The sequence below is a fragment of the Lepidochelys kempii genome, chromosome 1 (genome assembly GCF_965140265.1).
Source record: "Lepidochelys kempii isolate rLepKem1 chromosome 1, rLepKem1.hap2, whole genome shotgun sequence".
NCBI lineage: Eukaryota > Metazoa > Chordata > Testudines > Cheloniidae > Lepidochelys > Lepidochelys kempii.
Window position 1 is genome coordinate 3,191,550 of NC_133256.1, and position 12,362 is coordinate 3,203,911.

Below are 12,362 nucleotides of genomic sequence, written 5' to 3' on the forward strand. Positions count from 1 at the left end.
CATTTTACGAGTGAATAGCTATGGAGTTTGCCTGACGTGGGGCCATGTCAGTGTGGTGGTATTTTATGTAGGTGTGCCCTGCTAGGGTGAGAACACAGCAGTAAAGGAAAGAATCTACTGCTACATCTGGATCTTGCTTGCATCACAGGCACTTTCTACCCTGAGGTGCTGTTTGGGAGCTGTGGGAACTGCTGCACCCCAATAACCACCCAGATGGGCTGGCCCTCATGCATCCTGCTTTGCTGGTGATTTACATCTCGAGGCCCTGTTATCACCCAACACGATAGGGGACGGCGCCACACACCCAAAGTGAGAACTTACCTAAGGCACCAAAGTACAAACAGCAGAAAACATTCACTTTCCCATCTCCCCAGGCTCACACCCCACACCGGAGTATAAACCCAAAATTATACTGCCTTGCACTGCACAGGTATTTGTACACTGTACACTCGTCAAAAGATTTTGCTCTCTCCTGGATGTGGGAAGGATATGCCACAGATCATGAATGGCGTGGAGAATGTGAATTCAGAAGTCTTGTTTACTCCTCCTTAAAACACAAGAACTGGGGTAACCAAATGAAATTAATAGGCAGCCAGTTTAAAACAAAACTCCAAAAAAGGAAGTAGTACACATAACACACAGTCAACCTGTGGAACTCATTGCCTTTCCCAATTCCAATATATCTTTTTTGACATAGGTCGATGAGATCTGCATGCAGTATACAAGATGTGGGCATAGAGGCAATTATGATATTTTCTGTCTTATTATCTATCCTTTTTCTAATGGTTCCCAATATTTGGTTCACTTTTTTGACTGCTGCTGAACATTGACTGGATGTTTTCAAAGAACTATCCATAATGACTCCAAGATCTCTTTCCTGAGTGGGAAGAGCCAATTTAAATCCCCTAGTGTTATATGTCTACTTGAGATTCTGTGCATTATTTTATATTTCTCAACACTGAATTTTCTCTGCCATTTTGTTGCCCATGTATCCATTTTTGTGGGATCCCACTTTCCTGAGAAGCTTCCTGGGATGCTGCTTTGACACAACAGGGTCATGTGATCATGTCACCTGGTACTGGATACCATCTTGATCTTCTGGTACTTTTCTACTGAGAAGGGGTGAGGGGGTCTAACTAGGAAACAAAGAATTTCCACAGTATGTAAATCCTATTTCTGTCTTTGAGTTAATCTGGGTTCTTCTCAACTGCCTCCACACACAAGAAAGTAGACTGCTGAAAACACCTGAAGAAACAAAGTAACTAAGCTGGGGGGTTGACAGGGGCTGAGCCCAGGTGAGAAAAATCTAGGCTGTGAAAGGAATACCTGGAGATTTGAGCTTCAAGCAGTGCAGTTTACCTTCAAGAAACTCGGCAACCTGCATAAAACCACATTTAGAGTGAGAACTTACTACTATTTAGCTTAACTTGCATGTTGTGTTTTATTTGCTCAATAATCTGCTTTGTTCTGTTTGATATCCCTTATAATCACTTAAAATCTACCATTTGTCGTTAATAAACTTGTATTCTGTTTTCTAAAACCCAGTTCATGCAATTCATATCTTGGGGGAGGAGGGAGTTGTGTATATTTTGCTCCACACTGAGGGATGGGGCAAATGTCATGAGCTTGCATTGTATAGATCTCAGCACAGTGCAAGACAATGTTTGCACTCCAGAGGGTGTGTACACTTGAGCTTGAGGCAGTTCCTAAGATGAATCTTCCCACACAAAGCTGGTTGCAGACTCTGTGTGATTCTACAGCGGGGTGTGTCCTGACCTATGTATGTGCTAGAGAAGGCTGGAGGGAACCCAGGCTGGTGGAATGCGTGGGCTCAGTGGGATCCCAGAAGATCAGGTGTCCCCCAGGAAAGGGAGGGAAACCCATCACAGAGGCCTCAGTGCACTACGGGACCCACGTCACATAAAGCCCAGTTTGAAATAAACTTTGTCATATTTTTGGCTTCTGAATTTTGCTGGGACCTCCAATGTTGTCTTCACTTCAGTTTGTGTTGTGTGCTTTTCTCCCTTTGTCACAAAACAATCAATTTCTTGTGTAAGCTGTTTCTCACTGGAAGCATGCTGCTGATAGTGAGTTTAAGTTTGTTTTTAAGTACTTGGGGGGAAAACCACACTATGATGTCTGACATGTCACAATTGCTAAGAGAGCCCTGTGCAGGGCTAATGTCGAGCCCTGAAGCGCCCAGCATGGCTGTGGCTCCCAATGTCACCCTGTAATTGCTGGGGCTTATGCTGTTTTCTATATTCCCTCCCCTGAATGTACATGCTCCTTCTGTATGAGCCCCATTCACCCAGTGCTGGCAGCTGGAGCTCTTTAAAAACAAAACAAAACAAGGCTTCTGCTTCCCTTTATACATTCCCAAACCTCCCATACTTTGAGAACCACTACTCTAAATAGATCTGAATGAAAGCAACTGCCCAGGAAAAGTATGAGAAATGTCTGTTGGAATGATTGGCCAGTTTTTCAACTCCTTCATACAGATCCTTATCACTTAAAGAATAAAGTGTATTTCACTTAATGACACGGAACTGATCAGCACTTGCATGTAAGCTTTGAAAGCAACCGGAAAGCGGTGCATTTATTGTGTTGAGATACCTGTAAAACATATTCACTTTGAAAAAGACTTTCTGAGTTGGCAAGCCTTTCACCTTGTGATGGCCATCACTTGGGGTTGGTTGGCAGGGAAGTCCTGACTATTGGTCAGGACTTATACCTATGATATGCAGGGTGGGCTTTGACTCTAGTTCCTTTGGGGGCTATCAGTGCTCTGACAGCCAGGGATGATAAGGAGGCATGGGTGATGCTTGGCTCTAGCATTTGGATAGACTGGCCCGAGCACTGGAAGCTCCCCTGGTGCCTGGACCATGGCCCTACCCCCTGTTCACCCCTTCTCTTCCATGGTCCCCCCAACTGCCGCTCGCTGATTGCCTCCATCTCCCCTCCCCCTGGATCTTCACTGCTCACCACTAGTGAAGTCCTCCTCTCCTCTCCTCTCCAATACCCTCTCATAGAATCACAGAATCACAGGAGTGTGTAGTACATCGAGACTCACAACCACGACACCTCCTGCTGGTTACAACCTGGAAGTAACTCAGTTCCAGCTCCAGAGTGCCGTCCACCGGCCGGTGTCTCTCCTGCGATCGCCTGCTTCTCCCAAATCTCACTCAGGGGTCCTCCTCTCACCAGAGAACCCCAACTCCCTTCACCCATCTTGCCTAAGTGACCCACTGCCAGTCTTTATCTAGCTCTGTCCTTCAGGGGCAAACTGCAGTCTGAAATGGCCACTCATCATCAGCAAGGGAGTTGGACTGGCTGACTCTTCCTATCCCCGGCTGCACCTCCTGTACCTCCTTGTGGTCCTGTACCAGAACCTCAGCCTGGAAGTTAGCCAGGCTGGAGCTCCCCAGCTCCTCTTGCCCTTCCCAGCACTACTGAGTTCAAGGTACCCCTTTCTAACTATCAGGCAGTCAGATCCATCTCCTACCAGAGATGGAGAGAGATTTATCTCCTACTGGCCCTGCAATCTTTTATAGGGCCCAGCCTGGCCCTGATTGGCTGCCTCCAATCGGCTCCCTGGCACAACCCTCTCCCAGGGCTGTTCTTAATTTCTTTTTCACCAGTGGGGGGCAATAGCACCATCACAGAATGCAAGGGACCTTGAAAGGTCATCAAGTCCAGTCCCCTGCACTTATGGCAGGACCAAGTTCCATCTAGGTATTCGTCTCACCTGCCTGAAGCGTCCAAGTTTTCTCTCTATGAACTGCTGTTTGGCAAGCAGCCTCCAGGCTTTCCAGTCTTGCTTGGTGAAACACAGAATAGCAAAGACCTCAGGCAGTGTATGTAGGCCAGGCACTAGGAAGAGGGTCAGAGACTTGAAGCTTTGTAGCAGAGACCTGGTATGACACCTGAGGCCTGGACTAAAGCCGTTAAAACTTTGCAGCTTAAAGGAAAGTTAAGTTGTGAGCAAGAGGCAGGTCCGGCTCACACAAATCTTTCAAGAACAGGGCTGATATTGAAAACCTCAATACCAAACACATTCCAAAAGATAACAGGAAAATGTTGACACATCATAAGGATAAGGTTAGGAATAACAACACGATGAATAGAAATGTTTTGATACATTTTTCCTGTCACTCCTTCCCCAATAAAGGAGGCTGCTGTAATGATATCTGACACATATTGAGTAAAATCACAAGTTCTATTTACAATATTTACAAATAGCTCCCACTGGAAACTGGGTCTCAGGAGTGGGAAATGGTAACTAGATTAAGATGGGAATCAACTAGGAGGCTTAGGACAACTGTCATTGTGGGAAATAATGGACCTAAAGGTACCCAATTGGATAGAATCATAGAATATCAGGGTTGGAAGGGACCTCAGGAGCTCATCTAGTCCAACCCCTTGCTCGGAGCACGACCAATCCCCAACTAAATCATCTCTGTCAGGGCTTTGTCAATCTGGGCCTTACAAACCTCTAAGGATGGAGATTCCACCACCTCCCTAGGTAACCCATTCCACCCTCCTAGTGAAATAGTGTTTCCTAATATCCAACCTCAACCTCCCACACTGCAAATTGAGATCATTACACCTCATTCTGTCACCTGCTACCACTGAGAACAGTCTAGATCCATCCTCTTTGGAACCCCCTTTCAGGTAGCTGAAAGCAGCTATCAAATCCCCCCTCATTCTTCTCTTCTGCAGTCTAAATAATCCCAGTTCCCTCAGCCTCTCCTCATATATCATGTGCTCCAGGCCCCTAGTCATTTTTGTTGCTCTCTGCTGGGTGTTTTCCAATTTTTCCACATCCTTCTTGTAGTGTGGGGCCCAAAACTGGACACAGTACTCCAGATGAGGCCTCACCAATGCCAAATAGAGTGGAATGATCACGTCTGTCGATCTGCCGGCAATGCTCCTTCTTACAGAGCCCAAAATGCCATTAGCCTTTTGGCAAGAAGGGTACACTGTTGACTCATATCCACCTTCTCATCCACTGTACCCCCTAGGTCCTTTTCTGCAGAACTGCTGCCTAGTAGCTTGGTTCCTAGTCTGTAGTGGCGCATGGGATTCTTCCGTCCTAAGTGCAGGACTCTGCACTTGTCCTTGTTGAACCGCATCAGATTTCTTTTGGCCCAATCTTCTAATTTTTCTAGGGCCCTCTTTATCCTATCCCTATCCTCCAGGGTATCTACCATTCCTCCCAGTTTAGTGTCATCTGCAAACTTCCTGAGGGTGGAATCCATGCCATCCTCCAGATCATTAATGAAGATATTGAACAAAACCGGCCCCAGGACTGACCCTTGGGGCACTCCACTTGATACCGGCTGCCAACTAGACGTGGAGCCATTGATCACTACCCATTGAGCCTGATGACCTAGCTAGCTTTCTATCCACCTTATAGTCCAATCATCCAGCTCATACTTCTTTAACTTGCCGGTAAGATTACTGTGGGAGACCGTGTCAAAAGCTTTTCAAAAGTCAAGGAATAATACGTCCACTGCTTTCCCCTCATTCACAGAGCCAGTTAGCTTGTCACAGAAGGCAATTAAATTAGTCACGCATGACTTACCCTTGTTTAATCCACGCTGACTGTTCCTGATCTCTTTCCTCTCCTCAAAGTGCTTCAAAATTGATTCCTTGAGGACCTGCTCCATGATTTTTCCAGGGACTGAGGTGAGGCTGACTGGCCTGTAGTTCCTCAGATCCTCCTTCTTCCCTTTTTTAAAGATGGGCACTACATCCTCTAGGACCTCCCCAAATCGCCATGAGTTTTCAAAGATATTGGCTAATGGCTCTGCAATCACATCCGCCAACTCCTTTAGCACTGTTGGATGCAGCGCATCTGGCCCCAATGACTTGTGCTCGTCCAGCTTTTCTAAATAGTCCCAAACCACTTCTTTCTCCACAGAGTGTTGGTCACCTCCTCCTCATACTGTGCTGCCCAGTGCAGTAGTGTGGGAGCTGATCTCGTTCGTGAAGACAGAGGCAAAAAAAGCATTGAGTACATTAGCTTTTTGCACATCCTCTGTCACTAGGTTGCATCCCTCATTCAGTAAGGGGCCCACACTTTCCATGACCTTCGTCTTCTTGCTAACATACCTGTAGAAACCCTTACATAAGAACATAAGAATGGCCGTACTGGGTCAGATGAAAGGTCCATCAAGCCCTGTATCCTGTCCTCTGACAGCGGCCAATTCCAAAGGGAATGAACAGACAGGTTATCATCAAGTGATCCATGCCCTGTCACCGAATCCCAACTAATGGGAAACAGAGACTAGGGACACCATCCCTGCCCATCCTGGTTAATAGCCATTGATGGACCTATCTTCCATGAATCTATCTAGCTTCCTTTTGAACCCCGCTATTGTATTGGCCTTCACAACACCCTCTGCTAAGGAGTTCCAGAGATTGACAGTGCATTGAGTGAAAAAATACTTTCTTTTGTTTGTTTTAAACCTGCTACCTATTAATTTCATTTGGTGGCCCCTTGTTCTTGTATTATGAGAAGGAGTAAATACTTCCTTATTTACTTTCTCTATACCACTCATGATTTTAAAGACCTCTGTCATACCCCCAAAGTCATCTCTTTTCCTAGATGAAAAGTCCCAGTCTTATTAATCTCTCCTCAAACGGAAGCCATTCTATACCCCTAATCATTTTTGTTGCCCTTTTCTGAATGTTTTCCAATTCCAATACATCTTTTTTGAGATGTGGCGACCATATCTACACTCAATATTCAAGGACAGACCCTGGTAGCACATCTCTGATGAACCTGTGCTAGCAGGCAGATTGATAGGGTCCTGGAGCAGTAGTGGATGGCACAGGGATTGTGGCTGGGTAGCCCTAGCTACCAGTGGATCACTGAGATCTGTTCCTAACTGTGGAGATCCCTGGATCCTGAGTCCCTCTTTACATTCAGGGAAAATGGAAGGGACCTCACCTCCTGGAAAAATTTGAGAGAAATTCCCATATAGGGAGCCTTGTGGAATCTCCCTTGCCTGCCCTGCACCATGGGTTTGTAATGCAGGAAAGGGTGCTGCTGGGCAGAAATCTGGTCCTACATTATAATGATTATTATTCATTATATTTTATTTTATTTCAGTGAGATCACAGCTATGACAGCATCATCGTTACCACTCGGCCGCCCCCAATGTAGCCTTGTGACTAATTGGAACCATAAGGAATAGAGCCTGCAACAGGGCTTGAGCTGATGTCCAGTTGGGTAACATCAACACGCATCCCCTGTGATTTGGCATCCTGCAGTTTGCCATTTGTTTCATGGGGGTTACAGCTGGTGCACACTAAGCCAAGCAGCTGAGGTTCCCTGATGGCCAAGTGGCCCCCAAGGGAATGTGCAAACATGCTTCATTAAGACACCTGACTCCCTGTCTGAACAGATACTGTCTGCAGCCTGTGCAACCTCTCCGATGATGCCTTGTCCTTTATGGTGAAGACCTTTGGTGTCAGCGGCTCCCCTTCTAGCAGGAATTGGGTATGTTGCCAGGTTTCACTATCTTTAAAATACAGAGGGAAGGGGAAAGGCTGCAAACTGTTTCCATTGGCAGATGTTCTGTGCAGAGGCCGAGGACTCAGCTGGGCTGTTGGGGTGACTCAGTGACGGGGCTAGAGGGTAGGCAGTGCTAGGTAGCTTGGGAACCCCTCCCGCACATCTGCCCAAGCTCCGCAGTGGGCTGTTCAAGCTACACATAACTGTGACATTCAAAGCGAGCTCGGCGTGTTAAAACCCCAATGCCCCAAGTCAGGATTTCTGAATGGGTCCGATTTCTAGAGGTGCCATGTGCTCTGGGCCCGATCCTGCCAGGGGCTGAGCCAGAGGAGACCCCATGGAATATCAGTGACTTGTTCCCAAATCACCTCAGGTTTATTTGCTGCAGAAAATTTAATCAGCAAATCCATTTTCAACAATTTTGTTCTCTGGCTTGATTTTGAAGGCAAGGGAATTCAGAGCTGCGTTGCTCTGTGGTAGTAGGTCTGATAGGTTATGACTGCATACTGTGGATCATCTGTGCTTGGCCAGCAGGTCCACCTAGGTTTGGTCCCAGTGGTTTTGACATGGGCACATGAAAGTACAGATGTGTAAATCTTGTGACAGAATATTTCATTGCAATACAAATATTACAAACCAACCGTTCGTGAAATGAATGCATGTCGAAAGCCAGCAGCAGAGTTCTTGGCATTTCTGGAGGAAGGAGCAGTGATAACCAAAGCTTATGCTCAAATAAATTGGTCTCTAAGGTGACACTAGTACTCCTTTTCTTTTTGTGAATTCAGACTAACACGGCTGCTACTCTGAAACTTACCTGTTTAATGGATTTTCCTTTAGAAAGTATTTCAGAAGTACTCCACATATTGTTTGTATGATACTGTCTCCCGGTAAAAGACCAGCCTGGTATTGTCCACAAACTTTATTGATGAAGATATTGAACAGAACTGGATGCAGAACTGATCCCTGTGGGACCCCACTCATTATGCCCTTCCAGCATAACTGTGAACCACTGATAACTACTCTCTGGGAACAATTTCCCAACCAGTTATGCACCAACCTGATAATAGCTCCATGTAGATTGTATTTCGCTAGTTTGTTTATGAGAAGGTCCTGCGAGACAGTATCAAAAGTCAAGGTATACCACATCCACTGCTTCCTCCCTATCCACAAGGCTTGTTACCCTGTCAAAGAAAACTATCAGGTTGATTTGACATGATTTGTTCTTGACAAATCCATGCTGACTGTTACTTATCACCTTATTGTCTCCTATTATTTGCTCCATTATCTTTCTGGGTAAGTTAAGTTAAGCTGACTGGTCTGTAATTCCCCGGGTTGTCCTTATTTCCCTTTTTATAGATGGGTTCTATGTTTGCCCTTTCCCCGTCTTCTGGAATGCCTCCTGTCTTCCATGACTTTTAAAAGATAATTGCTAATGGCTCAGATATCTCCTCAGTCAGCTTCTTGAGTATTCTAGGATGCATTTCATCAGGCCCTGGTAATTTGAAGACATCTAACTTGTCCAAATAATTTTTGACTCATTCTTACCCTATTTTAGACTCTGATCCTACCTCATTTTCACTGGCATTCACTGTGTTAGATGTCTAATCGCCACCAATCTTCTTGGTGAAAACCGAAACAAAGAAGTCATTGAGCACTGCTACCATTTCCACATGTTCAGTTATTGTCTTTCCTCACTCATTGAGTAACGGGCCTACTCCGTCCTTGGTCTTCCTTTTGCTTCTAATGTATTTGCAGAATGTTTTCTTGTTTCCTTTTATGTCCCTAGCTAGTTTGATCTCATTTTGTGTGATGTTTCTACTTGCTTATATTCATCCTTTGTAATTTGACCAAGTTTCCACTTTTTGTAGACACTTTTTTGAGTTTTAGATCATTGACAATCTTCTGGTTAAGCCAGCGTGGTCTCTCGCCATACTTCCTATCTTTCCTATGCAGTGGGATAGTTTGCTCTTGTGCCCTTAATAATGTCTCTTTGAAAAACTGCCAACTGTCTTCAATTATTTTTCCCCTTAGACTTGCTTCCCATGGAATTTTACCTACCAACTCCCTGCGTTTGCTAAAGTCTGCCTTCTTAAAATCCATTGTTTTTATTGTGCAGTTCTCCCTCCTACCATTCCTTAGAATCCTGAACTCTACCATTTCATGATCACTTTCACCCAAGCTGCCTTCTGCTTTCAAATTCTCAACCAGTTCCTCCCTATTTGTCCAAATCAAATCTAGAACAGCCTCCCGCACAGTAGCTGTCTCCACCTTCTGAAATAATAAAAAAAAAATGTCTCCAATGGATTCCAGGAACTTGTTGGATAATCTGTGCCCTTCTGTGTTATTGTCCCAATAGAGGTCTGGGGAGTTGAAGTCCCCCATCACCACCAAGTTCCGTGCTTTGCATGATTTTGTTAGTTGTTTAAAAAAAGCCTCATCCACCTCTTCTTCCTGGTTAGCTGGTCTGCAGTCGACCCCAACCATGACATCACCCTTGTTTTTTACCCCTTTTATCCTCATCCAGAGACTTTCAACAAGTCTGTTTCTATCTATCTATCTATCTATCTATCTATCTATCTATCTATCTATCTATCTATCATGAGGCAATGAAATAAGTTTATAAATAGCTTCAATGTAGGACAGATAAATACAATGATGGTTTTCACCATATGCTTGCCATGTGTCTATACACCTGTCATGATACAATGGGCCACACCCAGAAGTGGGGGGCGAGAAAGGGTGTCTGTGGGAAGGTCACAACTGTAAAATCACACAGTGCTCAAGTAGGCTGTGGAACTCCCAGCCACAAGATAGCAATGGGGCCAAGCACTTAGCACGATTGAAAGAGGGACTGGAAGTTTATATGGATGACCAGAAAAGTCCACTACGGTAGTGAGGATTTAAAAAAAAATCTTGGAAGCACTATAAATGTTCCTGATTTACATTGCAAAATACGTCTAACTAGTCAGTGTCAGGGGAACCTTTCTCTGGGAGCAGGTTATCTCTTATCTGCCTATTGTAGGGCTTCTTCCATTTTTCTCTGAAGCATTTGGACCTGGCCACTGGATACTGGGCTAGGTCTGATCCAGTCTGGCAATGCCTATCCTCCTATCAGTGGTGTAAATTCAAGAGTATGCTTTTGCTCATCTTTCTTGACCTCCTAGGAGTCTGAGAGCAGAATGATATCTTGTTAAATATCATCTAGTCATCTAATCTCCTATTCTTTTTTCTTTCAGGAAGAAAAGCTCAAAACTCCTCAGACCTGCCCAGTACATTATGTCAGCTGTGAATGACACCAAATTCAACTATGAAGTGTTCCTTCTCACTGGGATACCTGGGCAGGGAGATGTCCATCTCTGGATCTCTGTCGTCTTCTGCTTAATGTATGCTATTTCGATAATAGGAAATTCACTCATTCTGTTCATCATAAAAACAGATCTAAGCCTTCATGAGCCAATGTACATGTTCCTTTCCATGTTGGCTGTCACAGACCTAGGCTTATTGATAGCCAGCATACCCACTATACTGCGTGTATTTTTGTTTAACTCAAGGGAGATCAGCCTCAATACCTGTCTTGCCCAGCTGTTCTTCATCCACTCATTTACATTCACTGAATCCTCCGTGCTCTTGTTGATGGCCTTTGACCGTTTCGTCGCAATCAGTAACCCGCTCAGATATGCCTCCATCTTAAGTCTGCCGAGAATAGCCAAGATGGGACTGGTGTGTATTCTAAGAGGGATGACCATGATGCTCCCACTCCCCGTTCTCCTGAAATGGTTCCGATATTGTCGAGTGAATGTCCTCTCCCATTCTTACTGTATGCACCAGGAGGTAATGAAGATGGCTTGTTCAGATATTAGAGTCAACAATATCTATGGCTTGATTATTACAGTCTTAACGGTGGGGTTGGACTCGCTGTTCATCTTTCTGTCTTATGTGATGATCCTCAAAACAGTGCTGAGCATCGCGTCCCACAAGGAGTTCCTCAGGGCCCTGAACACCTGCGTCTCCCACTTCTGCGCCGTTCTGCTCTTCTACACACCAGAGTTCAGCCTGACTTTGATACACAGATTTGGGAAGGGCTCTTCTCCCTTGTTTCAGATTGTCCTTGGCTACATCAACCTCCTGGTTCCTCCTCTGATTAACCCAATTGTGTACTGCGTGAAAAGCAAACACCTTCGTTCGAGGATAATCAGGGTGTCCGTGAAGTGAAAGGTCAGTTTATGACCCGTCCCCAGCGCTGGTGGCATAGGATACAAGAAACACAGGACACGGCAACTTATTCCATCCTGGACCCTTATATCTGTGATGACATGAGCTACTGATCTCCACTCTGCACAGACAGGGTCAGATGGGGTCTAAGGCCTGAAGCAATGGTATAGCGGTTGTGTCCACCCACTGGTCAGAGAGGACAGGGCACTGGGGGAAGGACACCAGGGCAGGCAGCAGCATTTGCAGAGTGACTGTGTTCGTGGAGAGCCAGGGGACCGGTAGGATGTTGGTGCAGAAAGAGCCATAACGGTAGCTGCTCCAACCTCAGAAATCCTGTCAATACTCTCAATAAAGAGAAGGGATGTGGATTTTGTTTCCCATTACACCTGGCCTGTCACTGTCCCGTCTCTGGTTAAACATCCTTGGGCCATGAAGAAAGCTGCAGGGCTGTTCTGCAGTCGCAGTCCTGGCCCTTCCTGAGCGCTGTGGATGCTCTGTGATCCATGGGGGCGGCACCAGCTGTGGACGGGGCTATTCCAGGGGCACGGACACCGACCCTTTCCCCACGCCCTCAGCCAGGTGCTTCTGACTGAGTCATGCCAGAGACATCATTAATGCAGGAGCCGCA

The 12,362-nt window shown here is 45.6% G+C and overlaps 1 protein-coding gene across 1 annotated transcript; it reads left to right on the top strand.

Moving 5' to 3' along the window:
- The first annotated feature begins 10,798 nt into the window (after positions 1 to 10,798).
- Positions 10,799 to 11,734, top strand: LOC140916964 (olfactory receptor 51G2-like). The gene has a single exon (XM_073358892.1). It carries the CDS (start codon positions 10,799 to 10,801, stop codon positions 11,732 to 11,734), a length of 936 nt encoding a protein of 311 aa, XP_073214993.1.
- The last annotated feature ends 628 nt before the right edge of the window (positions 11,735 to 12,362 follow it).

What these genes read in the sequence shown, in the direction of transcription:
- LOC140916964 (XM_073358892.1), top strand. Translation starts at nt 10,799, where the DNA reads ATGTCAGCTGTGAATGACACCAAATTCAACTATGAAGTGTTCCTTCTC.